Source organism: Danio rerio, chromosome 2 (assembly GCF_052040795.2).
Source record: "Danio rerio strain M-AB ecotype USA chromosome 2, GRCz13ab, whole genome shotgun sequence".
In the NCBI taxonomy this organism is placed as follows: Eukaryota; Metazoa; Chordata; class Actinopteri; order Cypriniformes; family Danionidae; genus Danio; species Danio rerio.
In genome coordinates this window covers 52,343,864-52,367,794 of record NC_141022.1, presented here as the reverse complement: position 1 = coordinate 52,367,794, position 23,931 = coordinate 52,343,864, and the positions used below count along the sequence as shown (strand labels likewise).

General features: G+C 31.5%; 1 protein-coding gene across 51 annotated transcripts in view; it reads left to right on the top strand.

Moving 5' to 3' along the window:
- The window catches only part of svilb (supervillin b), a 125,124-nt gene extending 103,263 nt beyond the window's left edge, over positions 1-21,861 (top strand). For 23 of the 51 annotated variants that reach the window (XM_087238669.1, XM_087238658.1, XM_087238661.1 and 20 more), the window contains 12 exons: positions 1,359-1,534; positions 1,648-1,798; positions 4,017-4,314; positions 6,797-6,948; positions 7,026-7,131; positions 8,683-8,890; positions 9,304-9,437; positions 11,730-11,885; positions 11,980-12,123; positions 14,871-14,992; positions 15,354-15,509; positions 20,991-21,855. In XM_087238669.1, coding sequence (XP_087094795.1) covers positions 1,359-1,534; positions 1,648-1,798; positions 4,017-4,314; positions 6,797-6,948; positions 7,026-7,131; positions 8,683-8,890; positions 9,304-9,437; positions 11,730-11,885; positions 11,980-12,123; positions 14,871-14,992; positions 15,354-15,509; positions 20,991-21,077 — 1,890 coding nt within the window. In that variant the 3' untranslated portion in view covers positions 21,078-21,855. 51 annotated transcript variants of the gene reach the window in all.
- Positions 21,862-23,931: the final 2,070 nt, after the last annotated feature.

The following is a 23,931-nucleotide window of genomic DNA, read 5'->3' as shown; positions in this document are numbered from 1 at the left end:
TATAAAATAATATTACTATTAATAAAAATGTTTAATAATAAAAAATACATTAAATTGACCATTTAAATATGAAATTATTAATTATATTTATTAATATTAACAATAATAATAATTATTAATAATAATAATGTCAACCAGAATATTTATTTTATTTATATTTTCAGCAGTTTTTTGTTTGTTTGTTTAGACACTGGTTAAATGTGAAATAGTTTACTATTCTTCTAATTTTATGCTAATATTATGTTACTGTATTTCATAATTTATATTGTATAAATAGGTGAATTTAGCACATTATCAAAGGCAGTTATACTTGTCTTCCAATATGTTTATTGTAATGAAATATGCAAAGCTGAACAACAGTGTTAACACTTCTTTATTTTCAACAATTATTTTCTTCCACATATTTTGCGTATATTTTGATTGACATTTGACACAAAATATTTTGAATGAATTGAAATACTCAAATATGTAATACCTTGGTTAAATTTTTAAGTCAAATAATATGTCTGGAATTTTGTAGCTCTGTTGCTTATTGATGTTTAGAATATATAATGGGTGAATTTAAAATTAATCACACCTATTTTTACACTGCTTTATTTTGCATATTTTTTATTAATATTTATTAACAGTGTACTTTAACCCATTCAGATTGTATTTAGTTTTTTTTTCTTTTCTTTTTCCTCTTTTTTTCCCCTTACTCTTGTTTAGTTATTTGTGTTTTTGTTGTTGTTTTGTTTTGGTCTTTTTTTTATATATATTTCTTCTTTCTTTTTACCCTTTTTATCCTTTTTTTTCATTTCTTTGCTTTTTTTCTGTTGTTATATTTTTCTTTTCTTTTTCTTTCTTTTCTGTTTTGTTTGTTTAGTTTTTTCCCTAGTTTTTTGCTTTATTTTTTCCTTGTATTTCCTTTATTGCTTTGTTTTTTTTTTTTTTTTTGTATTTCTTTTTTTCTTTTCTTTTCCTTCCTTTTTGGTTTTCTTTTGGTCTGTTTTTTTTGTCCTTTATTTCTCGTTTTTTTGTTTGTTTGTTTGTTTTTTTGTTTGTTTGCTATCTTTTTCTTTTTAGTTTTGGTCTGTTTTGTTTTGTCCTTTTGTATCTTTTTCTTTTCTTTCTTTTTTGTTTCGTTTTGGTCTTTTTTTGTTCTATTCTTTTATTCCCTTATTTTGTCTTTTTTGTTTCTTTGTGTCATCTTTTTCTTCTTTCCTTTTTTTGTTTTTCTTTTCTTTTTTTCCCTTTTTTTCCCTTTCCTTTCCTTTTTTTCAAAATGTACTGACCCCAAACATTTGATTAGCTTTTGAACAGAATAAATATGAATCATGTTGATATTTGTCTTTTCTTGGTTATATTTTCCTAAATAGGTTATAGTGTTTGATTTCGGGAGTGAAGTGTATGTCTGGCATGGTAAAGAGGTCACGCTGGCACAGAGGAAGGTGGCGTTTCAGCTGGCCAAGCATCTGTGGAACGGCACCTTTGATTACACCAACTGTGACATCAACCCTCTGGACCCGGGAGGACACAACACACTCATACCACGGTAAATAAACATATTTTGTAAGATTTACATTAATTACAATATTAAAGCTAAAGTTGTTTTTCTCCTATGTATCTTTAAAGTGAGTTTAAAGCTTTAGTGGGGCTGTTTTTTAGGAAAGGTCAAGGTCGTCCAGATTGGGCCATATTTGGCAGACTGACTGAGCATAATGAAACGAGTCTGTTTAAAGAGAAGTTCCTGGACTGGAGAGATCCTTCTAGACTGTCACCTAAAAATGTCATCGAACACCCTTTCCAGCAGAAAGTGGTGGGTTTCTGTGTGTGTGTAAAATGTTTCTCTGTAAAAAAAAAAATCTATATTGATAAAACTGCTTTTAAATTTTTATTTTTAGTTTTCACATGATGTTTCAGAAGTCATTTAAATATGCTGATTTGCTGCTCAAGAAAACTATTATTATTATTATTATTATTATTATTATTATTATTATTATTTTAAATGATGAAAACAGTTGTGCCACTCAAGACATTTGTGGATTTTATCAAACTAAAATTTTGCTAGATATTTTGTAACCTTGTTATCTATTTATTTAAATGTTTGTTTATTTTGCTTTCATTTATTTATGTACATGTATTTGTTTTGGTATTGAATTTGTAACTTTTTTTTATTTAATTTAATTGTATTTTAAAATGCACTGACCCCAAACTTTTGGCTTTGTATAGTATTGTATGCTCTGAGTTTAATTTTATGTTTGAAGATGTGCTATTCATTTTTTGTTAAATTTCTTAATGCCTTTTTATTAAAAAAAAAAGTAAACAAGTTTCTTCTCATAAAATGTAATTCATGAATTATTTAAAGCCTGTGTATCCCTCCCAAAAAGTTTGTATTAGTAGTAAACATGCAGTAAAAATAAAAAATATACAAACTAAGCAAAAATGCTAAACATATTAAAATATACACCAATGTATTTGTTATAGTAAAAACATCCATGTTTCTGCAAATGCCTTTTTTCTTTCACTAAATTGTAGGCAAAAACTGTATTTAAACAATTTTATATTATTTATTTATTTATGGATATATATTTTTTTAATTAAATTAAAGCAATGTTAACTTTTTTAAAATTGCGCTGACCCCAAATTTTGGTATGGTATTGGTTTTTGCATGTTCTCTGAATTCAGTATTTTGTTTGTAGATATAATATTAACGTTACTTAAATTTGCTAAAACCTTTCCTTTTATTCAAATAAAATGTAAATTGCAAGCAAGTAAACGAGTATGTTTTCATAACACTTAATTTATGAACTATTATACTATATTCTCTTACCAGAAAGTTTGGAATATTAGTAAATGTAGCAAAATACTGAACATTTTTAAATATATAACAATGTATTGCAGTAAAAACTTACCTGTCTGAAAATGCCCTCTATTTAATACACAAAAAAAAAAACAGAATGTGATCCAAGTATGTCCAAATTCATAGTATTCAGGAAGCAGCTGGCAAAACGTACTACTTCCAGTAAGCCTGTCCCATAAGGCAGATACTGCCACAAGGCTGCATAAAGTGCTTTACAGGGAGAAAATAAACACGATATGAGCATAAAAACAGTAACAGCAATAGGCACGTAATAAGAGAGAACGGAGAGAGTATATCAATAAAAGAGCAAAATAGGGGGGGAACTTATGCTTCAAAAGATCTAGAAAATAAATGCGTCTTTAATTTAGACTTAAAAACAGGCAGCGACGAAGCCTTTGTGCCTAGACGCAAGTGTCTTGGAGGAGTGTAATTAACAATCAGTCATTATAAATAATGAGGGCCTAGACCATGTAGCGCTTTATACACAAAAAGAAGGATTTTAAATTTGATTCTTTGTGCCAAGTTTTAAACCAATTGTATTATCTATACACTACAGATATGCAGTACTTTGGTACAAATACAGTGTAGAATTCTGGATCAAATGATTGATTTTTTCTTCCACTTTATACAGTTAAAGTCAATATTATTAGCCCTCCTGTGGTTTGTTTTTGTTTGTTTAATTGATTTTATTTGTTTTTAAATATTTCCCAAATTATATTAAACAGAGCAAGTAAATTTTCACAGTATTTCCTATAATATTTTTTCTTCTGGAGCAAGTGCTTTATTTAATCTAGAACAAAAGTGTTTTTTAGCAAAAAAATAAATGAATAAATAAATAAAACATTTTAAGGTGAATATTATTAGCCCTCTCAAGCAATATTTTATTTCAATTGTCTACAGAACTATGCAGACAATTGAAATAAATTAACCTAGTTAAGCCTTTAAATGTCACTTTCAGCTGAATACTAGTATCTTCAAAAATATCTAGTCAAATATTATGTACTGTCATCATGGCAAAGATAAAATAAATCAGTTATTAGAAATGAGTTAATAAAACTATTATGTTTATAAATGTGTTGAAAAAAATGTTCCCTCCGTTAAACAGAAATTGGGGAGAATAATATAGAGGAGGGCTAATAAATCTGACTTCAGCTGCGTGTCTCTCTGTTGTCAGGAGTGTCCGCCTGCAGACTGTGGCTCTGAGTGCCGGGCGTACAGCGCCTCTCTGATGCTGCCCGTTCTGCAGTCGCCCATCAGCACTATTCTAGATGGCCAGGATGTGGGTCGAGGGCACGGGCCAGTAGAGAACGGCTCAGACGACTGCCTGCGCTCGCTGGAGATCAGCACGGTCAGCGTGGACGTCTGGCACATCCTGGAGTTTGACTACAGTCGTCTGCCCAAGCAGAGCATCGGTCAGTTTCATGAGGGAGACGCGTATGTGCTCAAGTGGAAGTACATGGTGAGCGCAGCAGGTCAGTATCTGATCCGGGACACATGAGCTATTTATTTAGAAACTTGAATTAATTAGCATTTTTCTATAGCTCTTTCACCCTCATGTTGCTTTGCGTTCATTATGGGAGTGATGTACTGTAAAGGTTGCTTTATTTAAAAAATGCTTTATTTAATTATTTTAATTTAATTTAATTTAATTTAATTTTATTTAATTTTATTTTATTTTATTTTATTTTATTTTATTTTATTTTATTTTATTTTATTTTATTTTATTTTATTTTATTTTATTTTATTTTATTTTATTTTATTTTATTTTATTGAAGATGTTCACTTTAGGTTACAATTCATGCTATTTACCACTGGCTTGTTACCTACCTATTATTAAGATATTAATTGTATATTAGTAGCTATAACATATGATCTCATTCTAAATGCCTAATTTTAGGGTGTACTCACGCTGGGCACGGTTGTCTTGAACTGTACCTGTGTGCAATAGTCCCCTCTCGCCCTCAGCCTGCACTCACAGGCATATTTTACCTTCCGAGCCAGATTATGCTTACGTCATCGATGATGCAACTGTTCAGTTTAAAAAGAAGAGAAGCCCTCTCGCTCAGGAGAAAGAAGATTGCTTTAGTTATATCGTTAAGTATTATTTTATGTTGTTTGGGATGCAGTGACGCACAGTCAAATATTGTACGGAACAGATCCACCACTTTTGACACTTTTGAAAGTCCTCGTGCTGCACGTATTAGGAGGTTTGCTAAAGGCATCAGCTGTCATGCAGCAAGGGGTTTGATTCTTTTATAAACGATAATGAGTCGCATTTATTGAAAAGTAAGAATGATTAATAAATCCATATGAAACAGACCCTTAAAAGTAGGGCTGTTTATTGGCAAGGGCCTCACGATATGATACATATGTAACAAAATTAGCTCAGTTTATAAATATAAATAATCATTAATAATGGTTTATTATTAATATTCCGGATTAACCTTCTGTCAATTTGGTTAAACAAATATATAATTTTATATGATTCCACCCGCTCGACAGAGCGGACTCTCAGATTATGAATATTAATTATCAACAATAACAAATTATTATTAATCATTAATATTCTGGATTAATTTATTGTTAATTTGACCAAATAAACATAACCTGAACCACCGCTCTTCCGAGCGGACTCTGTAATCGTCCATTCATTTAGAAAAGGGAGTTATTACTACTTCTTGTGAAGTAGATTAATCATTCATAAGTTTTGATCAACCTATAGCAGCTAGGCAGGGGAATCTAACATTTCAGTGACTTTTTCTGTAAGGCAAACAATACAATCCACTTGATTATAACGATACATGGGTATATATACATATATATCCCGATATATTGTGATACAATAGATAATGTGATATTTTGCACATGATTGGCTGCAAATACAAGCATCAGATGTGTGTTTAATATAATCAGAATCAGAAAGCGCTTTATTGCCAGGTATGTTTGCACATACTCAGAATTTGTTTTCGTGACAACTTCTACAGTGCAACAGAATTACAGAGACAGGACAAAAATAAACAGATAATAAATATATAAAAAGCTTTTTTTTTTTTTGCATATATGTTTTTTTATATAAAAGTGTATATATATATTTATTCAATTTATCTTTTTTTCCCTTTTAATTACCAAAAGACAGCTCCACGTCTGCAACTTCACGCATTGGGTTGAATTAGGCTTTACAGACTCCTTTACTTCCACTGTATCTGTTCAACTGAGAGAACAGAACCAACCCTGTGACATCAGACACAGAGAAATTCCAAGATGGTGGCGCACTAGATCTAAAATCTATAGCAAAACATGCCGTTTTCTGCTAAATGGTTACATTAATTGAGTTTGTTTAATATATTTTCATTAAAGTGGAATCCAATAGACAAAATAAGATAAACTTGACTGAGTGCTTCATTTCCCCTTTAAATCTAGGTATAATCTTGAAAAAGGACTAATGAAATATTATTTACTCTCATCATTGCAAAGACATGAGAAATTAGTTATGAGAAATTAGTTTTTAAAACTATTACGTTTAAAACATCTTCTGTACATTAAACAGCACTGCGGACATATTTAAAAAGAGTCAGTATTTCAGAGCAGGGCTAAAAGAATAGCCTTCACCATTGATTGTGCTGTTGTTCATTATTTTTCGCTATTAAAAATGGTTTAAAAAATAACACTTGCTTATATTACAGCAAATAAGGCTATAGTTATTTGTGCGAATCAATAGATGTCTCCTTTGACAAGTGCATTTAAATGTACACAGCATATGCTACTTTGATTAAAATGATTAGCGCTAATGCATTTTTATTGTTCATAATTTTTTGTGTCAAAAGCGTGAATTCTTCTAGTATGCATGTGTTAAGTGTTCAATCACACACATTAATAAAAAGAGCATATGTTGTGTCTATTCTAAGACAAGCATATAAAAAATTACCTGAGTTGTGTGTGTGTGTGTGTATTCAGTGGGCAGCAGGCAGAAGCCGGATCAGCGCAGTGCAGGTCCCGGTAGAGAAAAGTGCTGCTATTTCTTTTGGCAGGGCAGAAACTCGAGTGTCAGTGAGAAAGGCACGTCTGCACTCATGACCGTTGAGCTGGATGAAGAGAGAGGAGCACAGGTAAGAGCATATGCTGAATTAAAATGATTTCTCCTGCTCTTTTTCACTCACTCACTGTTTCTGTGATTCCTCTTCAGATGCAGGTGCAGCAGGGGAAAGAGCCGCCCTGTTTCCTGCAGTGCTTTAATGGAGGAATGATTGTGCATTCTGGAAAGAGAGAAGAGGAGGAGGAGAACATTCAGAGTAAGAGTTTTATGCGTTCATGATTTGCTCTATTTTAGTCCAGTCATTTGGGAGTGCACGCTACTCATTCTTCCAGTTCTAGTTTTGAAAAGTAGCATTCTTTTTGCCTTTTATTTATAGTTCATGCATTGAAAACATCCATTAAACTCTCTAATAAATACATCTTATTTTGTAATCAAAATGCACATTTTAAAAGAATTTCCAGTCATTTTTGAAACAATATAGCCAATACATTTGAAGTTAAATAAGTGTCATAACAATTTTGTCACATATATTTTGCTCAAATTTAGCACTTTTTTTTGTGACAGTTTGATTGATAAGTATGAATATGTTTAACTGTTGGCAAACTATAGAAACTATTATTAGTTATTATTTGTATTTTTAATTTTAGTATTTATTTTTATTATTTTTCAATTTTATATTTTATTGTAATTTATTTAATGTATCATTTAATTTATTATTTTTACATTTTTCTTTTTCCTTTTTAGATTTTTATTATTATTTTTTGTTATTTTATCTAAAATTTATTTTCTGTTTTATTTTAGATTTCATTTTCATTTATTTTTTTTGTTTTATTTTATTATTTAATTTAATTTTAAGTTAATTTTGTTTTTTATTTTAATATTGAATTTTTTATATAATTTGTTACTAATTAAATTAAGTTATTTCATAAATTTTATTATTTCATATTTTTGTATTTTATTTATTTATTTTTTTTAATTTAATTTTTCTTTTTTCTTTTAGATTTATCTTTTATTATTATTTGTTGTTTTATTTTATATTTCATTTTCATTAATTTATTTGTTTTATTGTATTATTTTATTTAATTTTAATTTAATTTTATATTTTATTTTATTATATATATATATATATTTTAATTTAACACTATTTTAATTAAATTCTTTAGTTAATTTTATTATTTAATGTTTTATTATATTTTGTTTATTTTATTATATAATGTACTTTTTTATTTTATTTAAACATTTTCTTTTCTTTTCTTTTCTTTTAATTTCATTATTATTTATTGTTATTTTAAATTTAATTAATTTTATTTAATTTATTTTATATTTTATTTTCATTAAATGTATTGTTTTATGTTATTTAATTTAATGAAGTTAAGCATTTAATTAGATACTATTTTAGTTTAATTGTAACATTTAAATGTCTTATTTTATATTTTTTGTATTTAAATTTTTTGTTTATTTTAAATTTTCTTTTTAATTTTCTTTTATTTTAGATTTTTCTTTTATTATGTTTTCTTATTTCACATTTAATTTATTTTATGTTTCTGGTTCATTTTATTTAATTTTATTATTTAATTTATTTTTATTTTGTAATTTATTTTTTCTTGTCTTTTTCTTTTATTTTAGATTCTTTTATTTCAATTTTATATCATTTATTATTTCATTATTATTTTAGAATGTAGCAATTCAAAGACAATCGATTTAAATATTATGTTTAATAACCATTCTTAAAGTTTAAACTAACCTGGACAACAGAAGTAGTATGCAGTTTTTTAGTGAAGGATAATGTTTCACTGATGTGTTTCAGATGACTGGCGTCTGTACTGTGTGCGTGGAGAAGTGCCAGTGGAGGGCCACCTGCTGGAAGTGGCGTGTCACTGCAGCAGTCTGCGATCCCGCACCTCCATGCTCTTGCTCAACATCAACAAAGCACTCATCTACCTGTGGCACGGCTGCAAAACACAGACTCACTCACGGCATGTGGCTCGAACGGCAGCGGACAAAATCAAAGAACAGTGAGTCTTTCACACAAATCCATCTCACATTTATAAAATATGCATGAAATATACAAATCATAAAATTAATTCACATAAAATTAATATACACTTTAAAAATTGCCCTGAAGCATTATGCATGTATGCTTAAATTTAATATCAAATTAAAGATTAAAAAAGCTCTTTGAAATAGAATGTAGAACATTGATTAAATATAGAAATGGACCAAAACTGACTTCAAAAACCACGTATCATATATTTTTCTATATTTTTAGAGTCATTTTTGTAAAAATGTAACCATATATCACATATCAATTGAATTTAGAGCATCTATTAAATCTAGGAATTAATGATTTAAAGCAATACTGAATAGAAACACATTTTGCATTATTCTAAGTTGAATGAAATACTGATATTTGTTTGTTTTATTCAAGACGACCACTGGAGGCAGGACTTCACAGTAGCTGTAATGTGACCATTCACGAATGTGAGGAAGGCGGTGAGCCAGTGGAATTCTGGGAAGCATTAGGCAGGAAGGATCGAAAGGCCTACGACTGCATGCTGCAAGGTAAAATTAAACAAAGGTCTTTTTTACAAGATCCTACCAGCACTATGTTTACATGGAAACCCATTTACATAAGAAAAAAAGAGCTTTGATTCTAAATATGAGTGAAAAGGCTGATAATTCTAAATTAAATCAAATAAATTTATATATTTGTATTCTAAATATGACTTTTATTTCATAATTCAAATGTTTGATGTCTGATTTTTTTATTTTTGATTTTTGATTCTTTGGACTTTTTTTGTCATCATTTTAAAATTTAAATTGTATAATTTAGTCTCATAAATTTGACCTTTATTTTAAACTTTGATCATTGCTTTCTATTTTTATGAATAGATAATTGTTGGATTTTTTTCTTTTATTTTGTTTTTAATTTCTAAAAGTCATTATTATGTAATAAACCACACTTAACTAATATAATTTGGATTTTAACTTTTGAATTTGATACTTTTATCGTAGTTTTGGCATTTAAATTCTATAAGTCTGTTTATTCTGTAAGTCTTTTTAACCTCATAACTTAAACCTTTATTTAAAACTTTTATCAACTTCTTTAGATTTTTATGGATTTTATACTATATAATTTTTGGGATTAGTTTTTTATTGTTTTAAAATTCATATTTTAATTTACAAATGTCCTAATTGTTATTTAATAAACCCCACTTTATTACTAATATTATGTGAATTTTGAATTAGAATTTTCAGTTTTTGTCAGTTTTGACATTAAATTCTGTAATTTAGTGTTTTTAATCTCATAAATTTGACCCTTATTTCAAACTGAAGTCATTTGATACATTTTTTCAGATTTTAATACATTTTACACTATATCATTTTTGTGATTTTTAAAATGTATTTTAAAATTCAGCTTTTTTAATTTCTGAATGTCATAATTGTTATTTAATATACCACACTTAATTAATACTATTATTTGGATTTGGATTTTTGAATTTGATACTTTTTGTCATAATTAGACGTTAAAATTCTAAATTTTAGACTTTTTAATCTCATAAATTGTTACCCTTATTTCAAACTTTTATCGTTTGATCAATGTCTTTTGATTTTTATAAATTATATAATAAAAAAAAAAAAATCTGCTATAAGTTTGTTCATTCCACTATGGCAACTCCAGATTAATAAAGGGACAAGGCCAAAAAGAAAATGAATGAATAAATAATTCTGTTTTCTAAATGTCATAACTGTTATTTAATAAACCACACTTTATTAATAATATTATTTGGATTTTGACTTTTGAATTTGATGGATTTGATAATCTCATCATTTTGACCCTTATTTTAAACTTTTATAATTTGATCAATTTCTTCAGATTTTGATCAGTTTTATAGTATGTAATTATTGTGTTTTAGTTTTAAATTTTCTAAATGTCATAATTGTTATTTAAAACACACATTTTATTACTAATATTTTGTGTTTATTATTGTTTTTTTATTTTATAAATGTTTAATTTTTAAAAGTTCAAAAGCCATATTGCAAATATTTTTTATATAGAATTGACTCTGGGCATGCAACAGTCTAGAATGTTCGCTTCTTTGTGGCTTCTCCACACCTTAACTCTCCCAGATGTGGGAAAGACAGTGATGGTGAACTCATCAGAGAACAACACGTTTCACATTGTCCACAGCCCAAGATTGTCGCTGCTGGCACCATTGAAACCAACGTTTGGGATTGGTACAAGTTACCAAAGATTTGTCTATAGCAGCCCGGCTATATGTATTGACCCTTATTATATTTCGTAATTCATGAGGCTGCATGATATTGGAAGATTTCAATATTGCGATATATTTTATTTTCTGCGATAAATATTGTAATATTAATAAAGTTCCAGATTTAAATAGCTCTATTTGGCAATGTTCTTGGAAGCCTAACAGTATTCAGGTACAGAAATGTGATATACATATTGCAAAAAATGCTTTTCTTAATTTGCTTCGTCTCGTTTCTAGTTCAAAAATCGAAACAATTTTAAATCAAGAAAAATATTTAAAAATATTGTTTTGTTTTCAACTTTAGAAGAAATTAGGGAAGAGTTTTTCCTTAAAGCAAGCTAAATTATTTGCCAGTGGGGTAAAGTAATCTTGTTTTTGCTTTTAAATAAAAATATTTGGACTAGAAATAAGACAAAAATTCTAAGTAAGGAAAGTAAATTCCGTAATCGAATCCAATTCTGTAGCTCCTGGTTAACTGTCATCCAGACTCAACATTGTATATCTTCCAATAATTATGTGACTATTGTGGATGCGCATTTTGTTCACTGTGTTTATTCAATCTCTCTCTGTCTTTTTTTAGACCCTGGCAAGTTTAACTTCACACCGCGTCTGTTCCAACTGACTAGTTCTTCGGGTGAGTTTGTAGCGCAGGAGTTTTTCAACCCATCCAGAGCCGCAGATCTCGTTTGTTCTCTGCCGTTCCTGCAGGAAGATCTGTATTCTGCCCCTCAACCAGGTGAAAAAACAACCACAACAACACTCTTCTCTCAGCCAGGAAACACTGAGTCACACATAATGATGCATATTTTCTTCTATCCGTCTGTTTTTAGCTCTGTTTCTGGTGGATAACTATCATGAGGTTTACCTGTGGCAGGGCTGGTGGCCGCAGGACACAGAGAGCACCGGCTCTGCTCGTATCCGCTGGGATTCAGACAGAAAGTGTGCAATGGAGACTGTATTGCAATACTGCAGAGGTGATTAACAGATGTGCACAACACTTGGGCTCCAAAACTAGAAGCGCTATTCATTTTTAAGTATAACTTACATGCATTTATGTTAAAAGAGGTGTCTTAATATACTGAAATTAGACAATTATCATGATATCTCATAAAAGCACAACCTTTTCAACATTTATTGCTGTTGCAGTAATTAATGATAGCAGAGATTTAAAAATTAATCTACAGTATGTATAACATGGCATTATTAATCCAGTTATGGCATTATTAATCTATTATGTAGCTTTAAATATTCAAATGAGTAGCTTTCACATGGAACTTATTGTCATTCACACTCTACAATAGAGGTGCACTTTCACAATATCCAAACGTGTGGCTCGAATAGATAGAAAAGAAAACTCGACTTTCTAGGAAATATGTCAAAGCTTATAGAGAAAGACCTTATGTGGCAATTCAATTATTGTGTAGTGAAACATCTGATGTTGAGACTCACAGTTCAGACGCTTGCAATATGTATTGCAATAAATCTTATTGGCAGAGAAAAAATGTTACTCATAATGCCATTCAAATATTTTGTTTATTTAAGTCTCTCACAGCAGCAGCTGGATTGAGGAGATCTTTGACCTAACTGCATCTGAGGGTGGTCTGATATCAAAAGTGTACAGTCTGATTCAAAGAGCAGCTGCACCATCTCTAGATTTTCTGAAGAAACAGTGGGAAGATGACTTAGGAAATATAGTTCCAGAGACAGTCTGGCAATCAACAATTAAGCAAATTCACTCAACATTTGCATCAAACACGGTTTATTACAATTTAAGATAATTCATAGGCTGCATTTTTCTAAAAGCAAATTGTCAAGAATATTTCCAGAAACTGACCCAACATGTTCTAGGTGCCACAGAGGTTTACTGGTCCTATTCCTAATCTCCCAACCTCCCCTAACCTCCTCATTGTATCATTAATATTGCTAATTAAAATTGGTTTATTATTATTATTATTATTATTATTATTATTATTATATAGTACCTGTTTTTTTAATGGTCATTTTTTTGTTATTTTGTTATTTGTCTTTCCATTTGTATATGATATCATTTCATGTAGGCTAATTTGTGTATATCTTTGCATATATATAATATATAAATTAATTTATATATATATATATATATATATATATATATATATATATATATATATATATATATATATATATATATATATATATATATATATATATATTAAAATTTATTTATATTAAATATTTATTTATTTATATTAATATATTATATATTTATTAGGGATGCAACAATACAGTTAGCTTACGGTTCAATACATACCTCGGTTTTTTTAACACAGTTTTTGGTTTGGTTCGGTTCTGATGGCTTGACATACATTGTTATTCTATTCTAAGGCAATAGGAACAATAAGAGGCTCAAGAGAAAAAAATAAAAACGATTTATTGCAATACTCTTTTATTTACTTCAAAGCCAAGTAAAGTACACTAGCTCCTACTGTATTGTATAATAAAAAAAATTTACACTGAAATCTCACAGCTGCTAGTAGCCTATATACAAACTGGGAATTTAATAAACGTAAATTGACCATTACAAAAAAAACATATTTGTACTTCAGTAAACATGAATAAACCATCTAAATTAAACTCATCACTGCCTTTGTTATTTTTATGTGTCATGAGGACTTTATTACCTTCTCTGCTATCCTGCCTTCAGACAGTGATACTGCTGGGTGATGGCGCCGCAGATGTGCAGTCATGTTGGAAGTGTTTCAGTTTGAGTCGGCTATACGTGTAACCGAAATGTCCCCACACAGTGGATTTGAAAGACACTGGCGCTTTCTTGTAATGTTGCCTCACTTCACCGCCGCTCGCCATGTTAAAGTGTGTAATGAAGGTTAAGCACCCCCTAACTTTAGAGCATAGTGATTGAATATTTACTCACGGGGAGGAGTTTCCTCATCTCAGCTCGTAGACTTACAGGCACACACAAACAGTCAATTCGGTGAGAAATTAAATGCAAAGAAATTATTTGAACGTAAAACCAAAAAAAAAAAACGCAATTCACAAGTGGGTTTTGAACCGGGGATTTCGTACCAAACGGTTCAATATTATATTGACAATTGTGGCATCCTTATATATATATGTATATATGTGTATATATATATATATATATATATATATATGTATATATGTGTGTGTGTGTGTGTTTGTGTGTGTGTGTGTGTATATATATATATATATATATATATATATATATATATATATATATATATATATAATGTATGTTAAGGTATTACTATTTAAATATTGTATGTTTACTGTATATCATTGTTGAAGTTTTGTAGTTTTTGATATTTATAATAGTTGATCATCTTTGATAGTTTTCCAGCAAACAAGAAACGTGTATGTGATCCAGCCCTTTGTAATGATAAGTACTGTTTGCTGCTTTAGATGGATTATTTTTACCTCTTATGCTGAATATACAGAAATCCAATGATAAAGTTTAATATAGATTATTAATATAGAATATATTCACAACTTTAAATGTTTTTGGTGTCCCTTAATGAATTATGAAGTTGTTATTATTATAGTATATTGATTTTGCAATGAAAAAGCCATACAGTTAATTGTTTCACTCATCATAGCACACGTTCTGCTGATGATGTGACAATAAAAAATTATTTGATTTGATTTGTTGATGTGGCAATAAATAAGCAAAAAAAAAAAAAAACTCCCTTTCTTTACCTAACAGAGAAGAATGAGAAGAAACCTCAGAAGTCATATTTGATCCACGCTGGACTGGAGCCTCTGACCTTTACCAACATGTTCCCCAGCTGGGAGCACAGAGAGGACATTGCTGAAATCACAGAGAGGGTGAGGCGCTTCACATTTATGAGTTAACTGTGTTAACCTTTTGCTAGAAGCCTATATGTGGAGCATTGACTGCTTTAAACTGTAGCAATGTCATGCTGTATTGTCCCTGTTGAATAAACCTGCTCACAAAATAATTTCAAGTTTGGATAAATTGAGCCACTTTGCAGATTATGACAAGTTCCTTGAAAATGGCAGGAGGATGTTTTACCATTTTGAAGAGTTTGAAGCAAATTTCTTTGTGCTTGTGTGATGAATGCCACATTGATGGACTGTTTGAGAGTGCATAAATGTGTGTGTGTGTGTGTGTGTGTGTGTGTGTGTGTGTGTGTGTGTGTGTGTGTATGTGTGTGTGTGTGTACAGGAGGCAGAGGTGTGTAATCAGATCATTCTGGTGGAGGATGTTTTGGCTCGTCTCTGTCAGAGCACATATCCTCTAGAAACACTGCAGACTCGTCCTCTTCCTCACGGTGTCGACCCTCTCAAACTGGAGGTGTACCTCACCGATGAAGACTTTGAGGTAAAGCACTGCGCTACAGTCAGAGAAAGTCATGTGCACATTGGACCAACATGTTCAACCTTTTCTTATTTCTCTTAATAGTTTGTTGCTAATTTGCAGCACTTGTCCTTGTTTTGTTAACCCTGTAACAGCCCCACCAAGGAAAAAAAATGGATTGCATTTCTTAACTCCTAATGTCGCTAGTTAACACACTTAATGCATTTTTTTCAACACATCCCATAATTTCTAAAATATCAGCTTCTGCCAAATGTACCGGAATGAATCCATATACTCTGACAATATGAAGTGTAAGACCAATTTATTTAAAAACATAATCAAAATAAAACAATTTTGAATACTAAATCATCTTTAGGGATGCCATCAGATATTTCAGATTCTCATTCAACATGCTTTCTTGTTGTTGTTTTTTAAAATAAAACCAAAATCAAGTGTAGAAGTGCAACTGGATTATGTTTGTTTGTTTGTTTGTTTGTTTTTTTGTTTGTTAGGTTTTTTTTTTGTAAACCAAGAATGCAGTGTGTGTAAACCATTATTTAAAACACTCATTCTTTAAATGACTTTAACAACAGTCCTTACAGTGCATCCGGAAAGTATATATAGCGCTTCATTTTTTCCACATTAGCCCATAATGACAATGTGAAAAAATAGTTTTTGAAATTGTTGCAAATATTATTAAAAATAAAAACCTTGAAAAACCACATGTACATAATTATTGACATTCTTTGGCGTGAAGCTCTAAATTGAGCTTGTGTACATTCTGTCTCCACTGATCATTCTTGAGATGTTTCAGCAGCTTCATTGGAGTTCACCTGTGGTAAATTCAGTTGATTGGACAGGATTTGAAAAGGCAAACACCTGCCTATATAAGGTCCAGGGTTGACAGTGCATGTCAAAGCACAAACCAAGCATGAAGACAAAGGAATTGTCTGTAGACATCTGAGATAGGGTTGTCTCGAGGCACAAGGCTGGGGAAGGTTACAGAATAAATTCTGTTGCGCTAAAAGTTCCAATGAGCACAGTGGCCTGCATCATTCCTGAGTGGAAGATGTTTGGAACCACCAGGACTCTTCCTAGAGCTGGTCGGCCATCTAAGCTGAGTGAACAGGGGAGAAGAGCCTTAGTCAGTGAGGCGATCAATAACCCGATGGTCACTCTGTCTGAGCTCCAGTGTTATTCTGTGGAGAGAGGAGAACCTTACAGATGGACAACAGTCTGTGCAGCAATCCACCTGTTACGACCCCAGTCACAACATTAAATGAGGGAAAAACACAAATGGATCAGTCTAGGGGTTTTATTAATTAAACAATCAAATATAAATAAAGTGTGGGGAGGAAACACAACAAACACAGGCTGAGAACAAAGGAGCACAACTCCACGTCTGGACGGCCGCTTAAATCCCCGTCTCTGAATCACTGCAGCACGAGCTCTTAAATAGCCGACGATGAATTGTCTGCAGGTGCGGAGGAAATCAACTCTAAATGAAAACACAACCATCAACACAACACAAGAGGGCGACAAAGTAACAAATAAATAAATAATAAATACATGGACATGTAACACCACCAGTCAGGCCTGCATGGTAGAGTGGCCAGACAGAGGCCACTACCCGCCTGGAATTTGCCGTACGGCATCTAAAGGACTCTCAGAGACTATTAAAACAAAATTTTCTGGTCTGATGAGACTAAAATTGAACTTTTTGGAGTGAATGCCAGGCGTTATGTTTGGAGAAACCCAGGCACCGCTCATCACCAGGTTAATACCATCCCTACAGTGAAGCATGGTGGTGGCAGCACCAGACATGCTGAATGTAAACCTGCTTCAGAGTGCTCTTGACCTCAGACTGGGGTGACGGTTCATCTTCCAGGAAGACAATGACCCAAAGCATACCGCCAAAATATCGATGGAGTGGCTTCACAACAACTCAGTGAATGTCCTTGAGTGGCCCAGCCAGAGCCCAGAACTAATACCTATTAAATATCTCTTGAGAGATCTGAAAATGGCTGAACACTGTCACTTCCCATCCAACCTGATAGAACTTGAGAGATACTGCAAAGAGGAATGGGCAAAAATTCCCAAAGACAGGTGTGCCAAGCATGACTTGAGGCTGTAATTGCTGCCAAAGGTGTATCAACAAAGTATTGAGCAAAGGCTGTGAATACTCCTGTACATGTGATTTTTCAAGGTTTTTATTTTTATAATTTTGCAACAATTTCAAAAACTCTGTTGTCACGACCATTAAGGGATATTGTGTGTAGAATTTTAAGGGAAAAAAATCAATCCATTTGAAATAACATTTAAAAAATGTGGAAAAAGTTAAGCACAATGAATACTTTCGGGATGGACTGTATTTAAAACGGTCAAAATGTGGTCAATGGTTTGTTAGAGCTGGCGGTTAAAGGGATAGTTCACTCCATTTTACCAACCCTTCATTTGTTTAACCCTGTTTGAGTTTCCTTCTTCTGTTCAACACAAAGGAAGATGTTTTGAAGAAAGTTGAAAACTGGTAACCATTGACTTCCATATTTGTTTTTCCAACTATAGAGGTCCACGGTTACCAGTTTTCAGCTTTCATCAGGATATCTTCTTTTGTGTTCAACAGAAATAGAAACTCATAAAGGTTAAGTAGCACTTGATGTAGAGTAAATGGTGTGTAAACTTTTATTTTTGGGTGAATTATACTCTTAAGGAAATACAACCAAAAAGCCAAAACAACTAAAATTATAAAATTAAGAATTCCAATATCATCAAAATACAAATAAATCACAAGCAATTCTGAATATGAAGAAGAAAAACAAGCACAAATAAGACCAATAACTCTAAACAAAGAAATGATCACAAAAGTAACCCAGATTTTAATAACTGTATTGAATTATTTTGCCGAAATGAATTAGCTTTGGTTGGTTGCTTAACCAAGTATAATGTGACTAGACACTAAGAATGAAATGTTTTGCGGTTTTAGGCGGGGTTGTAGGGAATTCATCGCAGGTAAGTGCTATAGTATCTCTGAAATGGGCCGTCAGAGGAATAGATGGTTTCTATTCTAACTCCTAGAGCACTATTTCCTAAACCTCACTTTTACAATAAATTTCTTCCTGGTCTTGCTCACTTTGGAAAACCCACATCAAATCAAACACAAATGCATGCACAGTGCACACACGAACACAATCTGAGCTGTTTTTAATCACACAAGTCACGTCTTCAAGAATGTTTTTCTGAAGAGTACAGTGTCCTATCTAGGCGTGATGTGATGAGTAAATAAATCTCTGTGTCACTCTGATAAGGATTTGCTATGAAAATGCAACTGAAACTGATTGATTTTAAGTAGGACTTTGGCTGTTTAAAAGCTCTGGATTGATTCTTTTAATATTCATTTAGTGTAATCTAACAAAACATAAACAGTTGTTGTTCATTTTGGTCTATTAGGACTGCATTTATACACACTGTGATCTAAATTTCCTACAGAGAATTAAATAAGAGAGGATGTGAGGTCTGCCATTGGTTGGCAAACACACAGTCCCTCCCCTAACTCACAGCAGGTTGGTAAATTTATGTTAGGCTTATGTTTGTTATCTCTGGACTTTAAACTGTGATAAAAGTAAGTGTTATAAAACTGTACATATCAGTTTTAACCTGGATTTCTGCACAAATAGCAAGAATGACATGCTGAGTAGCCATGCTCACAGTGAATTTATATTTTTCCACTCAGTTAATTTGTATTTGAATGATAAATTATCATTTATTTTCACTGTGATTTTTCTTTGTATTGCTTTATTTGAACAGACAAGTTAGTTTGACGTAAACTTAATGCACCTAGCTAGGACACCGTTACTGTAATCCTTTTCTCCTTGCTTTTCTGTCAATTTATGATTTGTATAATTTACAAACTCTTTTCAAAATATTGGGGTCAGTGTTTTTTTTTATAAATGTCTTTATTAATCAATGATGCTTTAAATAGTTCTGTGTCAGGGAAGTTATTCATAATTTTTCAAATATTAATTTTGATAGCATGTAAATGCTGAGTATCCTGAAAAAATGTAAAATTAGTGCTCTTTTTTTTCAGTTGTCAGTGTTAAAAACAAAGTAGTGTTTGCTCAGAATGTTTACCAGATTTATTTATTTTTTATTCATTTATTTCACTTTATTTATTTATTTATTTATTTAAATTTATTAATTATACTTTATTCAATTATTTATTTTCCTTTATTTCATATATTTATTTATTTATTTATTTGTTTATTTATGTTGTTTGTTTATTTATTTAATAATATTTATTTTACTCTATTCATTTATTTGTTGATTTATTTATTTTACTTTAGTCATTTATTGTATTTATTTATTTTATTGTATTGATTTATTTATTTGCAATTATTTATTTTGCTTTTATTTATTTGAATTCATTCATTTATCATTATTCATTATTTTTTATTATATTTAATTTTATTCATTTATTTATTCTACTTTATTGATTTATTGTGTTTATTTTGTTTATTTACAATTGTTTATTTTGCTTTATTTTTTATTTATTTGATTTATTTATTTATTTTACTTTATTTACTTATTTTACTTTATTTATTTATATTGCTTTATTTATTGTATATATTTAAATATTCTGCTTTATTTATTTGTTTATCTACTATTATTTATTTTACTTTTTTATCTTACTTTATTTATTTAATTTACTTTATTCATTTATTAATTAGCTTTATTCATTTTACTTTATTTATCTATTCATTTATTTATTTTACTTTATTGATTTATTGTATTTATTTATTTTATTGTATTTATTTGTTTGTTTACTATTATTTATTTCGCTTTTATTTTTATATTTTACTTTATTTATTTATTGTGTTTATTTATTTTATTTATTTATTTACTATTATTTATTTTACTTTATTTATTTTAATGTATTTATTAAGTTATTGTACTTTATTCATTTGCTTATTTGTTTTACTTTATTATTTATTTTACTTTATTTTACTGTATTATTTATTTTACTTTATACATTTATTTATTTTACTTAATTTATTTTTGTATTCAATTATTCAACTTGCTTTATTTATTCCTTTATTTTACTTTATTAACTTTACTTTGTTCATTTATTTATTTTACTTTATTTTCTTTATTTTATAGTATTTTTATTTATTTACTTTTACTTTACCCATTTATTTATTTTACTCTATTTTTATAATTTTTATTATTTAATTTTTTTATTAATTATATTTTAAAAAATTGTTTCTTTGTTGGTTCATTTATTTATTTATTTATTTATTTATTTATTTATTTATTTATTTATTTATTCATTCTCTTTCTGTCTTCTCCTAGACCAGCTTTGGTCATAAGAATTGGCTGATTGCATATTATCATTGATTGCATAAAAGCATTTGAAAAACAATCACTGATCCCAAACTTTTGAATAATATTATATAATATTTATTTGTCACTTTATTTTTCTCTCACTTCACCCTTTTCTTGTTTTTCCAGAGAGTGTTAGACATAAAGAGAGACGAGTTTGACGCTCTGCCCGGATGGAAGCAAGTGAACCTAAAAAAAGCCAAAGGACTCTTTTAGAAACCTGACATTCGTCATCACGGCGACGAATTATCACTGTCCATTTCCACCATGGCCTCCAGTTCTGTGCTCGCCTCAACATTACATTGAGATGACTGTGCACTGAGAACAGGGTAAACGGTCAGGTCAAAGGTCACTTTAGGATCTACAGATGCACATGCTGTGGTGTCCGCTTTCGATGTACTTATTCAGTCTGTGAAAGTGATGTCTGTGTGTGTTTATGTGTGTGCGTCTCCTCACCATATTCATGTACGACGGTTTCAAGTCTGTGATCGGTGCGTAAATCCCTGTAACTTCGAAAACCAACATGATCAGGTACATGAAATCAAGTGATTCGCTCAGCATCCCATTTAGGCAGATCTGCGATGGGTTTCTGTTATAAGTGTGTGTGTTTATGTATGGTAAGTCTGCTGAATAATTGGAAATTGTATAAACTTTGTAGCAAACGGCAGCAAATCATGTTGTTGTTGTATACGTATGTTAGATTATTCTTTTGTGATTCATCATGAGGGGTTTACATGCTGCGTCTGTGTTTTCTGGTGTGAATGGCTGTTGGTTGTGGTGCTGATGGTCTCTTGTTCTTCGGATGTGAGGGACGTCGTTTTTTTGTTTGTGTTTTGACGGCATGAAATGATGGACGAGAGAAAGAAATTAATTTAAATGTACAGTATAGTGCCTTGCTTTCGTGTACAGTTTCTATACCAAACACACACTAGTCTGCATTTCAGAGACTTTCTTTGTGATAAAAGACGTAGCAAATAAAGAAAGCAAATTGAAACTCTAATATTTTTATGCTTTTCTCATGTTTTTACACATTTTCAGGACAAAACTGTATAATACAAACTTAGAAACTGAACAAAAAAAATGTGTGTACAGCAATTGTTTTTCATCTGATTTAGATGGATAAAGAGTGACAGTGTTTGGAAAAAAAGCTGTAGCTGGCTGTAGGTTTATATGAAGAGTTCAGACACAATAGCCGCTAAACGCCACTTCCACCAAAAAATATGAGCTGTACATAAACTATTTTGTTTTAAAATTAAATCTTCATCAGATTTGTCTGCTGGACTGCTCCATAATTGGGGATGAGAGGAAATGTTAGGTTGGATGTAGTAATTACATTAAAAAATGATTTGTTAGACCCTCACTATACAAAATAAACAAAAGCTATGTTTTACAAACTTCAAGATATTTATTGGGGGCCCCTAGATTTCCCAGGACCCCTTACCTCACTTATTGGTTAAGTCCAGCCCTCGGTTCTCCATTGACATAATTATGTTTATAATGTAAAAACTGTATTCTGTTGACATATCCTGAAACCCAAACCTCAGCATTTTTACATTTTCAAAATATCTCCATATTCCAATTGGCTTCATCACTGTCTCCTCTCCACCAATCAGCTGGTGTGTGGTCTGGCGTAAAATGGCTGCCGTCGCGTCTTCTAGGTGGAGCTAGCTAGCTCAGCTAGCTCTCTGCAACTCTCACATGGTTGCCCACTGAAGCTAAGCTGGGCTGCGCCCGGTCAGTACCTGGATGGGAGACCACATGGGAAAGCTAGGTTGCTGCCGGAAGTGGTGTTAGTGAGGCCAGCAGGGGGCACCCAACCTGCGGTCTGTGTGGGTCCTAATGCCCCAGTATAGTGACGGGGACGCTCTACTGCTTAGTGAGCGCCGTCTTTCGGATGAGACGTTAAACCGAGGTCCTGACTCTCTGTGGTCGTTAAAAATCCCAGGATGTCCTTCGAAAAGGTGGTTTAACCCCGGCATCCTGGCCAAATTTGCCCACTGGCCTCTGTCCATCATGGCCTCCTAACCATCCCCATGTTCCAATTGGCTTCATCACTGTCTCCTCTCCACCAACCAGCTGGTGTGTGGTGTGCGGTCTGGTGCAAAATGGCTGCCGTTGCGTCATCCAGGTGGATGCTGCACACTGGTGGTGGATGAGGAGACCCCCCCCCCATTGTGTGTAAAGCGCTTTGAGTGCCCAGAAAATTATTATTAAGGAATTATTATTATTATTAATATTATTATTATTATTATGTCTGATTTATGCATTTGTGCCTGTGAAAACCTCAATTTAGGTCCCCCTAGTGACCTATTAGTAGGCCCACATGGAATCTGTGCCTGCGGGAATCTGTGGATTTGCAGCCCATCATTGAGTCTATTTATGTACTTTTGTGTAAATGTGTGTAAATTTATATTTCAGTTTTTTTCATCAATTTCAGTAATATTATTAACAAATTTGAAAATGTTTGTATGATTTATTAACAATACAGTTTGTAAATTCATTAATTTTCAACCGCTTTTCTGGGGCCGGGTCGCGGGGGCAGCAGTCTTTAGGAGAGAACCGCAGACTTTCCTCTTCCCGGACACTTCCTCCAGCTACTCCACACTGAAAAAAATGATTCAAAGATAATTCCTTGCATTTAATAAGTTAAGCGGTGGTAAACAATTTATTTGGGCTGAATTTAAACAAACAAATTAAGTTAAACATTACAAAATTTAATTTGTTTAAATTCAACCCAAATAAATAGTTTGCAACAGTTTCCCAAACATAACTTTTTTTTTTTAGTGCAGGGGACATAGGCCCATCCAGCGTGTCCTGGGTCTTCCCTGAGGCCTCCTCCCGGTGGGACATTTCTGGAACACCTCCCTAGGTAGGTGTCCAGGAGGCATCCTAAACAGATGACTGAGCCACCTCAGCTGACTTCTCTCAATGTGGAGGAGCAGCCGCTCTACTCCAAGCTCCTCCCAGATGACAGAGCTCCTCACCCTATTTATAAGGGTGTGCCCTGCCACCCCTCAAAGAAAACTCATTTCGGCCGCTTGTATCCAAGATCTTGCCCTTTCGGTGATGA